Raw genomic sequence first — 20752 nt, forward strand, 5'->3', positions numbered from 1 at the left:
TCTGCCTGCGCGGCCCGGGAGTGGTCGCGGAATATACCGTGAACGAAATTTTTTACGAACACGAGAGAGCAGAGCTTCTGCTGCCGCTCCTCGTCCAAGGCTCGAGCTAACCGTCGCCGGCGGCCATGGTCGCTGCCGTGTCGCCTCCGGGCGCGGCGGGGGCGGCGACGATCATCGCCTCGTTCCACGGCACCCACTGCGCGTCCCCGTCCCGCGCCGCCGCACCCAGGCCGCGGTACCACGGCAGCGCGTGCTGCTTCGCGGCCAAGCCCACGCCGGCGGCCGCGGTGGCGTCCGAGCCGGGCCAGGACCAGGACGTGGACGACGAGGGGGGCGTCCTCGGCGCCGCCAACGGCGCGGACGCGACGCTGTCGACGCGGAAGAAGCGCCGGGCCCGGAAGGGCAAGAGGTCGGCCGCCGCGCAGCAGCAGGAGGCGGAGGAGGAGGAGGCCAGGAGGAAGGCCGAGGAGGAGGCGGCGGCCGCCAAGAAGAAGAAGGCGGAGGAGGAGAGCCGGGCGGCCTCGCTGGACCTGGACGAGGTCATGGCCGTGAGCCCCGTGGGGCTGGGCCGGCGCTCGCGGCAGCTGTTCGACGAGGTGTGGCGCAAGTTCTCGCGCCTGGGCCAGATGTCCAGCGCCTCCGCCACCGAGGCGCTCGCCGAGGCGGAGCAGGCCGTGCTCAGCCGCGGCGGGCCCATGTGCGAGTTCACCGTCCCCGGCGCCCAGGACACCACCGTCCTCGTCGTCGGCGCCACCAGCCGCATCGGCCGCATCGTCGTCCGCAAGCTCATGCTCCGAGGCTACAATGTCAAGGTACTCCTTCCCCCCCGCGCGCGCGCACTTCACTCTCTCCTCTTCCACTCTCTTTCATGTTCACCATCATGTTTGTTCACCACTAGGATAATCATACTGATTAGATACAACAAGTGGCAAACTGGCAACGGTGCTCATTGAGCTCATAACGTACTGATTTGTGGTAAACTAGGGAAATTCAGACATAAATTTACCATTGTGTAACAGGCTCTAGTTAGAAGGGACGACCCCGAGGTGATCGACATGCTTCCCAGGTCGGTGGACATCGCTGTTGGCGATGTTGGTGATCCTTTGGCTGTGCAATCGGCCGTGTCAGGTTGCAGCAAGATTATCTATTGCGCAACCGCGCGCTCAACCATTACCGGGGACCTCAACAGAGTTGATAACCAAGGGGTCAGGAATGTCAGCAAGGCTTTCCAGGTACTCTTTCTGACCTTAATAATTTTCTAATCTTAGAAGCCACCCTTGTCCATTCGAAAGTAGATGCTGTTTTAGGATAAATGTAGTCAAAGATCTGAATCTTTGATCGCTAGTACACACAAAACTGTTCAGATTTGTCACATGGAAATGATATTAGTAATTTTAGCATCAAAACTTCTTTAATATCATTACTATACCTCTTCTAATTTCACTAACTTATAATTAGAAAATGCTTTGTTCTCCAGGATTACTACAATGAGATGGCTCAGCTCAGGGCTGGTAAAAGCAGCAAGAGCAAACTTTTGATAGCAAAATTTAAATCTGCTAAGTCTCTGAAGGGTTGGGAGGTGAACCAGGGATCTTACTTCCCGAATGCCTATGCTTCTGGTTCTAGTTTTGATGAAGGTATCGATGCGTCCTTTGAATTTTCAGAAGGTGGCCAGGCCGTTTTTGCAGGTAACGCCCTATGCTGTGTAGGGCACTTCTTAGCAAATGTACTAATTTACCTAGATATATTGATTTTTCTTCCTAGGTCTTAGTTGTCTGATGAACATCCACTTATGTCAGGATTTGTTTTTACAAGAGGTGGATATGTCGAGATATCAAAGAGGCTATCTCTCCCTTTAGGTTCCACCCTAGACAGGTATTAAGATCTCTTACAATTTTCTTAACAGCTCCCAGATTGTTGAAATATCTTGACGCATCACAGTGAACTTGGTTACATATCAATTCTGTTATTCTTGGATAGGTATGATGGCTTGCTTCTTTCAGTGGGTGGAAATGGAAGATCATATGTTGTTATTCTTGAGACTGGTCCACTGGCTGACACCTCACAGAGTAAGAAGTATTTTGCTCGGATGACTACAAAAGTAGGCTTTTGTAGGGTAAGTAGTGTGCAATAATTTAGCAGTAATAGGTGATTTTACTGCATGTTAGCAAGCGATGAGCGTACAATTTGATCCCAATTTTTTTATGTTTGTTTTCTGCAGGTAAGAGTACCTTTCTCGGCTTTCCGTCCAGTAAAACCAGAAGATCCTCCCCTAGACCCTTTTCTTGTGCATACCTTCACCATTAGGTTTGAACCAAAAAGGCAGGTCAGTACAACATGATGAATTATTTTCCATCATCAACAAATATTAACTGGCTGTTTATAGCATTAAATTGGCGTCTTAGCTACTGATGCATTGTGCAGAGACCTGGTGATGGAACCCAAGGTGCCACTGACCCCAGAAATTTTGAGCTGATACTGGAGTACATCAAAGCTTTACCTGTAAGTTGTTCCTATATTATTGAACTGCCATACTACGCGCATGTTTTTCCTCCTATGGATGAAAAGTCTCTTCGTGGCCAAAATTCTTGTATATTTGTTTCGCTTTTCTGCCTAATTGAAGTACAAACCCATTTGCGGTTTCACTAAAAAGATGATTATTTGACTGCCCCATGGCTTAGCTACTTCCTCTTTTCTTTGTAATTCTTGTTTCGCCGAATTTTTCCTCCCCATGACTTCATGTGTTATCATAACTGAACCGTCTTTTCTATCAGTTTATTGATAACCATATATCTTCTAATTCGTTGCAGACCGGTCAAGAAACAGACTTCATACTGGTCTCATGCACAGGTTCCGGAATTGAACCTAACAGAAGAGAACAAGTTCTCAAAGCAAAGAAGGTTCTATTTTTTTTGTAAACATTACGTATCTGTGCCTGTCTATTTCAAATGCTCATTAAATCATCAATGCCCTCCACGTTCTTCTAGGCTGGAGAGGATGCGCTGAGAAGGTCAGGCCTTGGATACACAATTGTACGGCCTGGTCCACTGCAGGTATGGCATACTAATACAACAGCTGAAATTCCACCCTATTTCCAACAACATAAATAAACAGTTTGTTAGATTGTACCATTGCAAGTAGGATTGCCAAAGCAGATGCTCGTTACTTTTGAAGTGTTAGGTGTGTTAAAATGGTTGCATCATGATCATTCGACCTTCTCTTTGCAGGAAGAACCTGGCGGTCAGCGTGCACTGATCTTTGATCAAGGAAACAGAATCTCTCAGGTGAAATATCATGGACCATAATTGCGTTCTTGAGTGCCATAATATTGATTCTTGAAGTTGTAATGTAGGCTATCAGCTGTGCGGATGTAGCAGATATCTGTGTCAAAGCATTGCATGATTCCACGGCGAGAAACAAAAGTTTTGATGTAAGACTTGTTTGTCCATATATTCTTCTATATGTTGATGCTTTTCAAACTGATGATTACAATCTAAATTAACTGTTTGCCATGAACCACTTTTAGGTATGCTACGAGTATGTTTCTGAGCAAGGGAATGAACTGTATGAACTTGTAAGTCATACTTGAAGCTGCAATCGAATGGATGGATCTCCTTGTTCCAGTCAAAAGTTACCTTCTTTCTGATCTTCATGTGTGTGTAAAACTGATTTTTGTTCTCTTTTGCAGGTGGCTCATTTGCCAGATAAGGCTAACAACTATCTTACACCGGCACTATCAGTTCTAGAGAAAAACACCTAATTCAGATTTGTGTCATATACGGGTCGTAATGTGTATACTCTTCCTCCTGTAAAGTTACATGTTTTCCTCATAGAAGCCTTATGGAATTCACACGACAAGCCCTTTTTTCTTGTAAAGATCATCGATGGGATCACTTCACAGAACAAATTCGGCCACTGTAATGGTATATTCTCTTGTTTCTACTCTTTCTCCTCTGAGAATGTAAGCTTGTAGAGTTTCAGCAAAACGAGGAAGAAACCAGACTCAAGTAGAAATAAAAGAATAGCCTTTGAAGCTGTTTGATGATGTGATTTGTGAAAGATCAGCTTGATTTATTGGGAAAAAATTTGAGCTATTTTTATCATTCACTTAGTAAAATCTTACCAATTACCATGGCATAAGTGTTAAGAGATTGTGGTCTATGTCTACCATGTCATTTCTATCGGTGCTTATAACCACAACAAATGCTCAGATCCCCCTGTTCTCTCCATTGAGCAACTCTAGATGAGTCCCAAGAACTTCTCCCCTACACCGTCATATAAGGGCTTTCTAAAGTCCTAAAAATATGATTTCCCTAAATTTCTTCGAACTCTTGTGAGAACTCTAATGTGTCATCCCGAATACCTCCACTTTATTTGACACAAACTGTTCATATGTGTTGGTCCCACGCATCATACATATAATAAGAAATACAGGGGATATCAAGGGAAACCAAGTATAAAAGGGGAAAGGGGCCCGTGATTGGGATGCCGATAATCAAAGATCACCTGGATCCCTATTGTGTGGGCCAAGGATGTTATCGGTTATCACTTGGAGATTCTCTTAGAAATGTAGAAATGTCAAAACGACACCCATGCATGCAAGAACAACTAGAAGATATATATAATATGTAACCTTAATTACATTGCTCATAGCAGTACATATCTCATATTTATACTAGATATGTAATCACCAAAATGTAATCAAGCAACAAGTAAGCCATCCACGGCATAGAGAGAATCCTCAACTGTTGCCAATGTGGTGAAGAGCTTCATATATTAACAATTAAGATTCTCATGTAGCTGCTACCTATGGATGTATGTCCAAGTGTTCTTAACACGGATAATAGAGAATTTTTTTTAAGATTCTCACTAGCTTCTTCACTTCCGCCACCAAACGCTCCATCAAAGAATTGGCAGGCAAAGAACTGGTCTTGCTAAGTCAAAGTGAGAGCATGTAACACCCCAAAAATTTAACCATGATTTATTAATTAAAATTTTGCCTTGGTAGATTAAATTTTTATTTTCTGGATTTCCTTTAATTCAGGACCACTCTTTTCTCCTGAATTGTGGAGTTTTCACCCCAAGTGAAAACTTCCCAAAAATATTGTTGGACTTGTATATCTTCCCAAGACCATTTTTTTTATCAGTGGAATTATTTTTATAATTATTTTTCCTGAGCTTTATTCCTTTAAAAATGGTTTTTCACAAGTTTTAGGGTTCCATTTGCACTACAACCCTTTCAAATACATCTTTAAAATCCCCACCAAAATTTGGGGATGTCATGTGATGTTCCCACATCACTTTTATGCAAAAATCTCTTTTAGTCATTTGGAAATTTTGAGCCCCACCCCAAGTTTTCAAATCTGGTCCAGTTTGTAATTTGCACTACAACCTATTTAAATATTTATTTATAAATTCCACCCAAATTGGGAGATGTTAGTAGTAGTGTATAATTCAACTTTATGCAAAAACCCATTGGTGTTCTTTGAAAAATGTGAGCAAATCATCCTCTTTTGCTCTTTGGCCCAGTTTGGTATTCTCTACTGCAACCCTATTTTGTTTTGCTCTAGTGCCCATGAGATCTTTCCTGCTTATAGTCCACCCTACCAAACTCTTAAGTCCAGGATTTGGGAACCATTTGAAGATTTTTAGCACATGCAATAATGCCCTTATTTTCTGTCCAGATTTGGTTTTCTCAAAAACTTGCACTAAGGAGTTTTTGTTTTTGTCAAACTAACCTTGCCACCCTCTTTATCATCTAAAGAGACTATGATCTGGAGTTTTTGGCCACCCCAAGAGATGCCTAGATGACCATAGCATTCTATCGAACACCTTGAGTTCATGAACAGATTTGACATAGTTTTTAGTTTGCACGTTGGACGTGCCTGCTTTGCCTAACCAACATGTCCACTAATCTCCTAGCCACCACTAACCTAGACCTGTTAATCCCTAGCCTCATCCAAGCCTCCTGGCATGCCTTGGCATTTTGCCGAACACATGGCGTGCGTGCTCTGGGCGCGGCCAGAGCGCGCGTTTTGCACGTGCGTGCGCCCGAGTCGCCGCGTCCCGCTGCTGCCTCCCCGCGCCTGTTCTGATCCCTTCCCACTCACAGCCATCGCACCCCGACCCCTCCCTCATCGCAGAGCCGCCCTGGCCACCTCCTGACACCCCACATCGCCACCACCGCCGCTCCGCCAGCCTCTGCCATGGACGGCGCCGCCCGAGCCACAGCCATGCCCCAGCTCGCCCCTGAACAGCTCGAGCTCATCCAGTCGCTCCTCCAAGCCACCCCCTGCATCGCCACGTCGTCTACGGCCACAGTAGCAGCTCACCATCGATCTTATCCCCGGCCGCCGCGGAACCGACCTCGACCACCTATAAAAGGAGCCCTCGAGTTCGTCCAGACCTTCAAGCAACCTCAGGCCATCCCTCTAGGGCCCCCACAGCCAGCAATCGACGGAGGGAGGCCTTCTTCCCCATCTCCGGCCAGTTCGGCCGCCGCCATGCTCCGGTGCCGTGCATCGCGAGCAGAACCTCCCCCGCCCATCCAGTGCCACCGTCCGACTCCCCTAGACCTTGCGGAGCCACCCCAACTCTCAAACCCGACCAGGAGCCACTGTAGGAAGAGACCCCGATCCAACCGAAGCCACCGTCCGCCGCAGAGCTCGCCGCCGGCGACCCCCTTTGTCCCCACGACCCTCTCGACCACTTGAGGATCGCCCTGGACTGGCGGATCCATCCCTGCCCTCGGAATCCCGTGGGGAGCCGCCGTTCGTCGACGGCGATCGCTGGAGCCCCGCCACCGCTCGGCCAGAGGAGAAGGAGGCGCGGGCGACTGGTCAAACCTGACCAGTGGGCCCAAGGGACCCACTGTCAATGACCTAGCGACGACCCGCGCTGGTTTAAGTGGAAGCGTATTCCACCAAATACGCCTTCGCTAGAGGAAAACGTAAGTGCTGCCGAACCATTTTCTTTTTCTGATTTTTATTAAAAACATATTTTGACTAAACTTTGACTGGCTATAACTTTTTAAATACAAGTCCAATTGATTTGATTCTTTTTCTGTTGTTTCTCAAATTTTGTCTAGTTTATTTTCATATTTATTTGAAAATTTTCCAAACAACTTTTTTGTACTGTTTTGAAACTATGTGTTAATTTGAAATTTTCTTAAATAGGATTTTTGGAGGGAGAAGGCAACTTTCAAAAAGTGCACCCCGGCTTGCATACTCTTGAAGCCAAGCATTCTGAACCCTAGAATAATATTGTTGTGTGTTGTTTGATGCGGTTACAACACCACCTTGACACGGAGTATTTGTTATTTTATGTGATGACATGATCATACTCATGAGTGCATATTGATGATTCCGTGTTGTTGGAATTTGATATGTTTGTGATAGTAATCACCCTCGTATGCCTTTCATGCCTACCGGAAGGAATCCGGGAAAGCCTCTGTCTTGGGTAGACACGAGCTTGTCTCAAGTTCTTCGTCGAGACGGTTGTGTCCGGTAAGGCATGGTGAGGTATGATGAGTGGTGATTCTGTCTGATTGGTGTGAAATATATTTCTTATGCTAATCATGCAGGAAATGCTTTAACCTCCTGAGTCGACCATAGATCGAGTCTTGTTCCAGTAACCCCCATACTTGTTTCGTACTACCACTTGTCCCTGCCATAGGCAGGGTACGGTTCAGTAAGTTGTCAACCCCTTCCTAGCACACACAGTATAGAGAGGCCATGGTGGAAGATACCGGCTGCATCCGGTAGGCATGCCACCTGGTCCGGGGGCATGGGTGTTTCCGGTTGGAGCCGAGGGGGTAGCTCCCCTAGTTTGAGCGCGTTATAAATTTTGTGATCCCATGCTAGTCGAGGTTGTAGCCTCCCCACTTAGAGTTTTGCTTAACGGGTGTCGTGGGTGATTCCAGACACCGGTAAGTTAGGCTGGTGTATGCGGTCAGGTGTGTTTTCAATTAAAAGACCGTAGACGGAATTAGTCCCGATGGGCTAAAGGAATCCGTTACTCGTGGGTAAAGAGTACACCCTCTGTAGAGACTATATCTATTCAAATAGCCGTGTCCATGGTTAAGGACTACAGTCTGGGATGGGTCAAGTGTCGGTCTTAGTGTCGGTCTTCGGAGGAAAAAACTGCTAAACCAGAACATGGATCATGACTTGTGACTCATGATGACTATGATTATTATGGACTAACCATTTACATTATTTGAATTATTGAGTATCCCTGGGACGGTTCTACCTCCTGGATGTTCACTGTGATTACTCTCATATAAGCCCTTTATGTGATGTCGCGGAGACGCCCGACTGTGGCATGCATGTTATTCAGTTACTTTATAAGCCCTTTATGTGGTGTCGCGGAGACGCCCGACTGTGGCAGGCTAGTTATTCATTTACTTTATAAGCCCTTTATGTGGTGTCGCGGAGACGCCCGACTGTGGCATGCTGGTTATTCATTTACTTTATAAGCCCTTTATGTGGTGTCGCGGAGACGCCCGACTGTGGTATGCTTGTTATTCATCTACTTTATAAGCCCTTTATGTGGTGTTGCATAGACGCCCGACTGTGGCATGTTTGCTACTTATTTCCTTTATAAGCCCTTTATGTGACGTCGCTCAGACGCCCGACTGAGGCATGCTTTATATTATTATCCTTTCGAGGCGTCGCTCAGACACCCGATCGATGCATTCTATTTCTACTCCCTTATCGCATATTCATGTTGTATATGAATAACCTGCTTGCGTGCATCATGGATTTTTATTTTGTGACTGACGTTGTGATCATAGAATATTTCAGAGCATGATTATCATTTGTTATATTATACCTATGTTCATAATGTTTGCGAGTACATTCAAAATACTCACTGGCTTGTCCCTGGCTATTGTCTTGGCCAGATTTCTTGCATGGAGAGGAGCGTTGCAATGACAGCACCGGAACCTACGCAATGGTGATAGCAGCCTCGCGAAGATAGGAGTTATCCTAGTCAGCTGTTCCTGTGGGAAATGGAGTCCCATAGACACTGATGAACCACAAACCGCTTCCGCCATCAGCCACTAGAAACCTTGTGTTGTACTCATAGGCCAGAATGGTCTTGTACTACATATTTTGTATTTTGCTTGGAATTTCGGTATCAAGTTGGTGCCTCATTAGCTAATAGTAATCCTGCGGATGGTGAGCACAAGGACCATTGACCGGGGAATTTATATCCTGGAAAACCGGTGCTGACAACCTATGTATCAGAGCCAGGCTGACAATTGGCTAATCCTATCTTGGTCAGGTCAATAAACCTAGGTTGACCAACCCACCAGACCTTAACCTAACCCCGACCAAGCTTCTAATGTAAGATAGCCACACAGTGACCCCAACACCTTTTGGCAGTCGGTGCCTAACCTATCAGCCTAGCCTGTCAATCACGCGCCAGTGACCGACACCTAATTGTCTCTTTCACAAGCGTGCGGAGGAAGACTCCGTCCCCTTTTTCTATAAAAAGGGCACGCTAGCCTCAACCCAGCACAGCACAACCTCTACGCCAAAACCAAGCCAAGATGCCTGGCCCCATTGTGCACAATGAGACCACAGCAACCAACCTTAGAGGTTTTGTGACCGTGCTAGCAAACCTCACCCGCCGTGCCTTTGCATTAGAAGAGCCCCTAGAATATGTTGTGTACCAAGGGCCCATGAGCGGTGAGAGCCGTCAATTCTGGGCCACTGTGCACGCCTATGGTAGGGGTCTATCGCCAGAACGCCCCTACAGGTTCACCGGAAGGACAACTTCCTTTGAGCCACAAGCCATCCAACTAGCTGCTCGAGAGGCTATAGTTCAACTCCGGCACTTGTCGCCCAGAGTTAACTGTCGCCCGTTCTACTACTACCCCGGCCGTGATGGGTATGGTAGGCCACCCCAGGTTGCCAACGGAGATCACGAGACGGATCCTGCATTGTTGCATCTGGTGCGCTATGTAAGTGCACTAGAGGAACTGTTCGATTAAATCACCCTTGATCTGATCGCAGCCCGTGGAGAACTGGTTCGCCGAGCCCCGACAAGAGGAGAAGATGAGCCCGACACCAACAACCCAGTCGTGCTGTTCGGACAACCGATCGAGTCCTTGAGGTCTGCCCCAGCCATCGACCGAAATGCTTTGGTGTCCCCAGAAGTGCTTCATCGCCTTTTGGGAACACGCTCCAACGGGATCGTGGCCAACAACCCCCGCGATGGTCATCATCGCTACCCCGACCCTGCAGCCCCTCAACTCCATCCAGCTAACCCCGACGGTGAAACCCGTGGAGAAGCCTCGACGTCCACAAGGCACGCCCGCTTAGATATTAACGAGGTAAACTAAGTCACTCGAGTAGTACCGAGTCTTAGTATATCCACGCCCTGTAATTGTGTGATCTTGTACCGCCATAATTAAATGTTGTCTGCTTGTGCACCCCTATTTTAAATAGTAGCCACGCATAAGCATGTTGGCGCACGGTTACATTTTTAATTCCGGGCGTAGCTACCAAAAACCACCCCGACGACACCCACAGTAATACATCACTTTTGTGAGATATGTGTATCTGTGGCATTGACCCCGACCCCATAGAGCAGAACCGACAAACTAGTTGCCCCTCACCGTGATAAATGACCCAGCCCAGATGCTTTATAAAAGGCCACCTCATGACCTTACCAAGCATCCCTTTCCTCGTGCACAGCTCTCACAAGCATTCCTTTGCCATGCCGAGCCCTAGTATTTATCTGAGAACTCCAGATGTAACCCCAGGTAGTTTTGTTAAAATATTGTGGGACTTTACCTGTAGTACAATGAGTTCTACCCATCCACCCCAGTACGAGTTGCTCAAATCGAGGATCACCCCTTCCACCTCAAAATATTGGGCAGTGGTGCACATCCCTCCCGCAAACCCAAACCAAGACCCAACAGAAGTCTCCTTCGTGGGAAAATCTATGCCAACTCCACAAATGGCCGTATAAGCTGCTGCGTATGAAGCGCTTGCTCGCCTTCGATTCGCGGTACCCTATGCCAGCGAACGAGGGTATTATTACTTCCCGAGTCGTGCATCACCCGGAGAAGTAGCATCTTTTCCCGGTGGATGAATTGAGAGAGACCCAGTGCTGGCCAACCTTGCCCAGTATGTCATCGCTCAAGAGCGTTTGACCCAGCGGGTAATGGGCTATCTCCAGAGCCTCGCTGATTTAAACCCTCAGATCGCTATTGGCAGACCACTGAGGCCCGACCAGGAGAGACACATTCATCGACTAGTCAATCCGCTTCCCCCGATAGAAGAAGGGTGTGCCCCAGTACCAGAGACGTTTTCTCAGGACCCTGTCTATTTGCCGTTTTCATTGTAGATGTCACTGCTATGTTTATTGTCCCAACATTTATTTATGTGATGCAACTTATGCGTGGTGTCCTAAATTTGTGCGATGAATTAAATATCTGGTTTCAATTAATGTGAGTAGTTTTTACTGCTGTTAATTTTGATTAACTAATTTCACTCTCGATAAATTCTGAAGTGAGATTTTTCCCCTGAGTTGTTGTAGCGTATATCTCTTCATGACATAGATTTTTATTCACGCAGCACCACGACAGCAGACTCACAACCACAACCACTCGACCACGCACACTAATTGCAAATCCATGTGCACATTTTTGCACCTAACTGATCACCTCCCTAGCACACCACAGTCTCTAAAGGAGAGATCTGTGGCTAATTATTCGGGTGCAAGTTGCCTCCAGCACACTGACAACAGTTAGCACCCGACACCGCACTTAATCCTCATGATCACCGCCACCGCGGAGAGCTAACACTCGAGCAACAGCATCACGACGATCATCGAGGATCATCACGCACAAGAGCACGGAGAACCCCAGCAATGCCGCCAACCCTCCGCACATCAGGATCATGTACCACTCCGGCATCGCCTCCGCCATTAGAGCCTCGTCTTGAGCTCCTGCAAACAAAAATGGAGGAGAAGGAAGGAGAAGGAGAAGCGAGGCCAGGTGTGAGGAAGAAGAGAGGAGCACCTCGGTCATTTTATAGCTCGAGTTCGGTGTACGGTGGGCGAAGTCCACCAGCGCCGCTCGATCGTCGGTGTTCGGAGGCGAATCCGCGAGCAGTGCCGACAGCGCACTGGCCCGCGAGGTGAGTGCATGCTGCACCGGCAGCTAGCACGCCACGCACTACCGCAGTACGGCCTAGATGCCCTACGCGCTAGACGTCGCCGGTGGAGAAAGCGCGAGAAAGCGCGCGAGAGAGAGGAAGAAGAGAGAGCCAGAGGTAGAAGAAGAGACTGACAGTGGGCCCGGGTCCATCTGTCAGCCAGAGAGAGCAATGTGCTCTCGGGTACGACCAGCGTATTTTAGAAATTTAGAAATTTATTCTAAATTTACTGTAACCAAAAGTAGAAATTTCTCGTTTTCCCCAACCATGGATTTTTCCACGCAGCACCAGTATTCCACACTGTAGTTTTACACCACTCATTTGCCCATTCACTGTAGCCACATTTTATTACTTGGGTAGGGTGGTTATTTTTGTGACATTACTTTGAGATAGTAGGAGTAATTCTTTTTCAAAACAGCCCCTAGCAAATCTCGAGGACGAGATTTTTCTTAAGGGTGGTAGTGTTGTAACACCCCAAAAATTTAACCATGATTTATTAATTAGAATTTTGCCTTGGTAAATTAAATTTTTATTTTCTGGATTTCCTTTAATTCAGGACCACTCTTTTCTCCTGAATTGTGTAGTTTTCACCCCAAGTTTGTTGGACTTGTATATCTTCCCAAGACCATTTCTTTTTATCAGTGGAATTATTTCTACAATTATTTTTCCTGAGCTTTATTCCTTTAAAAATGATTTTTCATAAGTTTTAGGGTTCCATTTGCACTACAACCCTTTCAAATACTTCTTTAAAATCCCCACCAAAATTTGGGGATGTCATGTGATGTTCCCATATCACTTTTATGCAAAAATCTCTTTTAGTCATTTGGAAATTTTGAGCCCCACCCCAAGTTTTCAAATCTGGTCCAGTTTGTAATTTGCACTACAACCTATTTAAATATTTATTTATAAATTCCACCAAAATTGGGAGATGTTAGTAGTAGTGTATAATTCAACTTTATGCAAAAACCCATTGGTGTTCTTTGAAAAATTTGAGCAAATCATTCTTTGAAAAATTTGAGCAAATCATCCTCTTTTGCTCTCTGGCCCAGTTTGGTATTCTCTACTGCAACCCTATTTCGTTTTGCTCTAGTGCCCATGAGATCTTTCCTGCTTATAGTCCACCCTACCAAACTCTTAAATCCAGGATTTGGGAACCATTTGAAGAATTTTAGCACATGCAATAATGCCCTTTATTTTCTGTCCAGATTTGGTTTTCTCAAAAACTTGCACTAAGGAGTTTTTGTTTTTGTCAAACTAACCTTGCCACCCTCTTTATCATCTAAAGAGACTATGATCTGGAGTTTTTGGCCACCCCAAGAGATGCCTAGATGACCATAGCATTCTGTCGAACACCTTGAGTTCATGAATAGATTTGTCATAGTTTTTAGTTTGCACATTGGACCTACTTGCTTTGCCTAACCAGCATGTCCACTAATCTCCTAGCCACCACTAACCTAGACCTGTTAATCCCTAGCCTCATCCAAGCCTCCTGGCATGCCATGGCATTTTGCCGAACACCTGGCGTGCGTGCTCTGGGCGCGGCCAGAGCGGGCGTTTTGCACGTGTGTGCGCCCGAGTCACCGCGTCCCACTGCCGCCTCCCCGCGCCCGTTCTGATCCCTTCCCACTCACAGCCATCGCACCCCGACCCCTCCCTCATCGCAGAGCCGCCCTGGCCACCTCCTGACACCCCACAGCGCCACCACCGCAAGCCGCCACCGCCGCTCCGCCAGCCTCTGCCATGGACGGCGCCGCCTGAGCCACAGCCGCGCGCCAGCTCGCCCCTGAACAGCTCGAGCTCATCCAGTCGCTCCTCCAAGCCACCCCCTGCATCGCCACGTCATCTACGGCCACAGTAGCAGCTCACCGTCGATCTAATCCCCGGCCGCCGCGGAACCGACCTCGACCACCTATAAAAGGAGCCCCCGAGCTTGTCCAGACCTTCAGGCAACCTCAGGCCATCCCTCTAGCCCCCCCACAGCCAGCAATCGACGGAGGGTGGCCTTCTTCCCCATCTCCGGCCAGTTCGGCCACCGCCACACTCCGGTGCCGTGCATCGCGAGTAGAGCCTCCCCCGTCCATCCAGTGCCACCGTCCGACTCCCCTAGACCTTGCGGAGCCACCCCACCTCTCAAACCCGATCGGGAGCCAACGTAGCTAGAGACCCCGATCCACCCGAAGCCACCGTCTGCCGCGGAGCTCGCCGCCAGCGACCCCCTTTGTCCGCACGACCCTCTCGACCACTGGAGGACCGCCCTGGACTGGCGGATCCATCCCTGCCCTCGGAATCCCGTGGGGAGCCGCCGTTCGTCGACGGCGATCGCCGGGGCCCCGCCACCGCTCGGCCAGAGGAGAAGGAGGCGCGGGCGACTGGTCAAACCTGACCAGTGGGCCTGAGGGACCCACTGTCAGTGACCTAGCGATGACCCGCGCTGGTTTAAGTGGAAGCATATTCCACCAAATACGCCTTCGCTAGAGGCAAACGTAAGTGCTGCCGAACCGTTTTGTTTTTCTGATTTTTATTAAAAACATATTTTGACTAAACTTTGACTGGCTATAACTTTTTAAATACAAGTCCAATTGATTTGATTCTTTTTCTGTTGTTTCTCAAATTTTTTCTAGTTTACTTTCATATTTATTTGAAAATTTTCCAAACAACTTTTTTGTACTGTTTTGAAACTATGTGTTAATTTGAAATTTTCTTAAATAGGATTTTTGGAGGGAGAAGGCAACTTTCAAAAAGTGCACCCCGACTTGCATACTCTTGAAGGCAAGCATTCTGAACCCCTGGCATAATATTGTTGTGTGTTGTTTGATGCGGTTACAACACCACCTTGACACGGAGTATTCGTTATTTTATGTGATGACATGATCATACTCATGAGTGCATATTGATGATTCCGTGCTGTTGGAATTTGATATGTTTGTGATAGTAATCACCCTCGTATTCCTTTCATGCCTACCGGAAGGAATCCGAGAAAGCCTCTGTCTTGGGTAGACACGAGCTTGTCTCAAGTTCTTCGTCGAGACGGTTGTGTCCGGTAAGGCATGGTGAGGTATGATGAGTGGTGATTCTGTTTGATTGGTGTGAAATATATTTCTTATGCTAATCATGCAGGAAATGCTTTAACCTCCTGAGTCGACCATAGATCGAGTCTTGTTCCAGTAACCCCCATACTTGTTTCGTACTACCACTTGTCCCTGCCATAGGTAGGGTACGGTTCAGTAAGTTGTCAACCCCTTCCTAGCACACACCGTACAGAGAGGCCATGGTGGAAGATACCGGCTGCATCCGGTAGGCATGCCACCTGGTCCGGGGGCATGGGTGTTTCCGGTTGGAGCCGAGGGGGTAGCTCCCCTAGTTTGCGTGCGTTATAAATTTTGTGATCCCATGCTAGTCGAGGTTGTAGCCTCCCCACTTAGAGTTTTGCTTAACGGGTGTCGTGGGTGATTCCAGACACCGGCAAGTTAGGCTGGTGTGTGCGGTCAGGTGTGTTTTCAATTAAAAGACCGTAGACGGAATTAGTCCCGATGGGCTAAAGGAATCCGTTACTCGTGGGTAAAGAGTACACCCTCTGTAGAGACTATATCTATTCGAATAGCCGTGTCCATGATTAAGGACTACAGTCTGGGATGGGTCAAGTGTCGGTCTTAGTGTCAGTCTTCGGAGGAAAAAACTGCTAAACCAGAACATGGATCATGACTTGTGACTCATGATGAATATGATTATTATGGACTAACCATTTACATTATTTGAATTATTGAGTATCCCTGGGATGGTTCTACCTCCTGGATGTTCACTGTGATTACTCTCATATAAGCCCTTTATGTGGTGTCGCGGAGACGCCCGACTGTGGCATGCATGTTATTCAGTTACTTTATAAGCCCTTTATGTGGTGTCGCGGAGATGCCCGACTGTGGCAGGCTGGTTATTCATTTACTTTATAAGCCCTTTATGTGGTGTCCCGGAGACGCCCGACTGTGGCATGCTGGTTATTCATTTACTTTATAAGCCCTTCATGTGGTGTCACGGAGACGCCCGACTATGGTATGCTTGTTATTCATCTACTTTATAAGCCCTTTATGTGGTGTCGCACAGACGCCCGACTGTGGCATGTTTGCTACTTATTTCCTTTATAAGCACTTTATGTGACGTCGCTCAGACGCCCGACTGAGGCATGCTTTATATTATCATCCTTTCGAGGCGTTGCTCAGACACCCGATCGGTGCATTCTATTTCTACTCCCTTATCGCATATTCATGCTGTATATGAATAACCTGCTTGCGTGCATCATGGATTTTTATTTTGTGACTGACGTTGTGATCATAGAATATTTCAGAGCATAATTATCATTTGTTATATTATACCTATGTTCATAATGTTTGCGAGTACATTCAAAGTACTCACTCGCTTGTCCCTGGCTATTGTCTTGGCCAGATTTCTTGCATGGAGAGGAGCGTTGCAATGACAGCCCCGGAACCTACACAATGGTGATAGCAGCCTCGCGAAGATAGGAGTTATCCTGGTCAGCTGTTCCTATGGGAAATGGAGTCCCATAGACACTGATGAACCACAAACCGCTTCCGCCATCAGCCACTAGAAACCTTGTGTTGTACTCACAGGCCAGAATGGTCTTGTACTACATATTTTGTATTTTGCTTGGAATTTCTGTATCAAGTTGGTGCCTCATTAGCTAACAGTAATCCTGAGGCTGGTGAGCACAAGGACCATTGACTGGGGAATTTATATCCTGGAAAACCGCTCCTGACAGAGCAACATTGCAATCATCTTAAACACACTTTATAATGTTGTTTATGATCTCACTAACATTATGTTAGGTGATGACAACACATATCAAATCATTGCAGCGGAACGGCTGAAGCATCTATACGTTCACTACAAATTGAATGAGGATCATCTCAAAATACCGAAGGAAACCATGGAGAGTGTTATGTCAAAGGTTATAAAATACTATATTTTGTTTTCTTTTAATATTTTTTACTCAAATTATTATTAACATATATACTCTTAATATAGCAGGCTCCAGGAGCAATTTTTGGACCCGATGTGACTTATTTTATGTTCAACTTTTAACATACTTAAATTAGTTGTATCATATTATGGTTTGTAACAAAAAATAACATAATATAGTTTAATGAGCATATATTTTAATTATTTATTTATCATAGTTAACCACATATAATGTTGCTAAAATTTTTGTATAGTGTGAATTGTTATATAATTGTAATGTTTGCCAATGGAAAATTACTTCTACTAAATTTAAACTGTACAATATAAGAATATTCTTTTTGAACATTGCATAAACTAAATATTCTAAAAATATCATTTTGCATGTATGTGCGTGTGTTCATATAATTTTTAGTATCACTAAATATCATGTATAGATTTCCAAACCATACACTATAACAAATATTTTAATTATTGTTCATAGTGTATTAGTAGGTAGGCATATTTACAAAAACTTATAGTGTAGAATTGGGTTCAGTAATAATTTTTGGGGAACGTTGCATGGAAAACAAAAAATTTCTACGCACAGGCAAGATCTATCCATGGAGACGCATAACAACGAGAGGGGAGAGTGTGTCTACGTACCCTCGTAGACCGTAAGCGGAAGCATTTATTAACACAGTTGATGTAATCGTACTTCTTCACAATCCAACCGATCGAGTACCGAATGTACGACACATCCGCGTTCAACACACGTTCAGCTCGGTGACATCCTCACCTTCTTGATCCAGCAAGACGGGCGAAGTAGTAGATGAGTTCCGGCAGCACGACGGCCTGGTGATGGCGATGGTGATGCTATCTTCGTAGGGCTTCGCCTAAGCACTACAAAAATATGACCGAGGGACAAAACTATGGAGAGGGGGCACCGCACACGGCTAAGACAATGTTGTGTCTTGTGTGGCGCCCCTCCCCATGTATATATAGGTGGGGGGAGAGGGAAGGCAGCCAGGCGCACCACAAAGGTGGCCGGCCAGCCCTAGGGCTCCTGCCCTGGCCTGCGCCCCCTGCCATAATTCCCCTAAGGGGAAAGGAAAGAGGAGGAGAGGGAAGGAAGAAGGAGACATATTCCCCTCTTTCCTTCTCTCCCCTAGGGTCGGCTGCCATAGAGGGACGCACCAGCCCCTTGTGGGTTGGTGTGATCCCTTCTCTTGGACCATATAGCCCATAGACCTCCCGAGGCTTATCTGAACCCCTTCTGGTGACCCGATGACTACCTGGTACTCCCCGAAACTCTTCTGGTGTCCAAATAGTATCGTCATATATATATATATATATCAATATTTACCCCCAGACCAGTCCGGAGCTCCTCGTCATGTCCGTGATCTCATCTGGGACTCCGAACAACATCCGGTCACCAAATCATATAACTCATATGACACTATATCGTCAACGAACGTTAAGTGTGCGGACCCTACGGGTTCGAGAACTATGCAAACATGACCGAGACATCTCTCCGGTCAATAACCAATAGCGGAACCTGGATGCCCATATTGGCTCCTACATATTCTACGGAGATCTTTATCGGTCGAACCTTATGACAACATACGTTATTCCCTTTGTCCATCGGTATGTTACTTGCCCGAGATTCGATCGTTGGTATCTTCATTCCTAGTTCAATCTCGTTACTGGCAAGTCTCTTTACTTGTTCCGTAATACATCATCTCATAACTAACTCCTTAGTCACTTTGCTTGCAAGGCTTCTTACGATGTGTATTACCGAGAGGGCCCAGAGATGCCTCTTGATATGTCTCCAACGTATCTATAATTTTTCTTATTGTTCCATGCTATTATATTATCTGTTTTGGATGTTTATATGCATTATTATGCTATTTTATATTATTTTTGGGACGAACCTATTAACCTAGTGCCCAGTGCCACTTTATGCTTTTTTCTTGTTATTGAGTTTCGCAGAAAAGGAATAGCAAACGGAGTCCAAACAGAATGAAACCTTCGCGATGATTTTTCTTGGACCAGAAGACAACCAGGAGACTTGGAGATGAAGTTAGAGGAGCCACGAGGCGGTCACAAGGATGGAGGGCGCGCCCCCACCCTTGTGCCCCCCGGTGACCCTCCTGACCTAATTCTTTCGCCTATATATTCCCAAATATCCCCAAACCACTAGAGGCATATCCACGAAAACACTTTTCCACCGCCGCAACCTTCTATACCCGTGAGATCCTGCTACCTCTTGAGCTTGCGTTGGTTTTTCCCTTGAAGAGGAAAGGGTGATGCAGCAAAGTAGAGTAAGTATTTCCCTCAGTTTTTGAGAACCAAGGTATCAATCCAGTAGGAGACAATGCACCAAGGCACCGAATACCTGCACAAACAAACACCAACTTGCACCCAACGCGACAAAGGGTTGTCAATCCCTTCACGATTATTTGCAAAGTGAGATCTGATATAGATGGATAAACGGTGAAGTAATATTTTTGGTATTTTTGGTTTATGGAACGAAAAGTAAAACATTGCAAAGTAAGGAAACTAAAATTGTAGATCGGAAACTTATATGATGGAAAATAGACCCAGGGGCCATAGGTTTCACTAGAGGCTTCTCTCAAGATAGAAAATAATACGGTGGGTGAACAAATTACTGCCGAGCAATTGATAGAAAAGCGCAAAGTTATGATGATATCTAAGGCAATGATCATGAATATAGGCATCATGTCTATTTCAAGTAGACCGAAATGATTCTGCATCTACTACTATTACTCCACGCATCGACCGACTCATGCATGTATCTAGAGTATTACGTTCATAAGAACAGAGTAACGCATTAAGTAAGATGACATGATGTAGCAGAATTAACTCGAGCAATATGATGAAAACCCCATCTTGTTATCCTCGATGGCAACAATACAATACATGTCGGTTCCCCTTCTGTCACTAGGATCGAGCACCGCAAGATTGAACCCAAAGCTAAGCACTTCTCCCAATGTAAGAAAAACAAATCTAGTTGGCCAAACCAAATCGATAGTTCGAAGAGACTTGCAAATATATCAAATCATGCATATAATAATTTAGAGGAGATTCAAATAATATTCATAGATAAGCTGATCATAAATCCATAATTCATCAGATCTCGGCAAACACACCGCAAAAGAGTATTACATCGAATAGATCTCCAAGAACATCGAGGAGAACTTTGTATTAAGAAACAAAGAGAGAGAGAAAAGGCCATCTAGCTACTAGCTATGGACCCGTAGGTCTGTGGTAAACTACTCACGCTTCATCGAAGAGGCAATGGTGTTGATGTAGAAGCCTTCCGTGATCGAATCCCCCTCCGGCAGGATGCCGGTAAAGGCCCCTAGATGGGATCTCACAGATGCAGAAGGTTGCGGTGGTGGAAAAGTGGTTCCGTGGCTCCCCTAAAAGTTTTTGGGATATTTGAGAATATATAGGAGGAAGATCTATGTCAGGGGTCACCGAGGGGGCCCACAAGGTCACGGGCGCACCCTACCCCCGGGCGCCCCCTCCACCCTTATGGCCGCCTCGTGGCTCTTCTGTCTTGCACTCCAAGTCTCCTGGGTGTCTTATGGTCCAAGAAAAATCATCGC

General features: G+C 46.3%; 1 protein-coding gene across 1 annotated transcript; it reads left to right on the top strand.

Annotated features, from left to right (window-relative positions):
- The first annotated feature begins 116 nt into the window (after window positions 1-116).
- Window positions 117-4045, top strand: HCF173 (high chlorophyll fluorescence phenotype 173). The gene is made up of 13 exons (XM_048684003.2): window positions 117-812; window positions 1020-1232; window positions 1478-1688; window positions 1800-1875; window positions 1981-2116; window positions 2222-2326; window positions 2425-2502; window positions 2811-2900; window positions 2988-3053; window positions 3228-3284; window positions 3353-3430; window positions 3527-3574; window positions 3689-4045. Exons 1-13 carry the CDS (start codon window positions 126-128, stop codon window positions 3758-3760), a joined length of 1917 nt encoding a protein of 638 aa, XP_048539960.2. The 5' UTR covers window positions 117-125; the 3' UTR covers window positions 3761-4045.
- The last annotated feature ends 16707 nt before the right edge of the window (window positions 4046-20752 follow it).

This window comes from Triticum urartu, chromosome 7A (genome assembly GCF_056163025.1).
Source record: "Triticum urartu cultivar PI428250 chromosome 7A, HENAU_Tu73, whole genome shotgun sequence".
Lineage (NCBI taxonomy): Eukaryota > Viridiplantae > Streptophyta > Magnoliopsida > Poales > Poaceae > Triticum > Triticum urartu.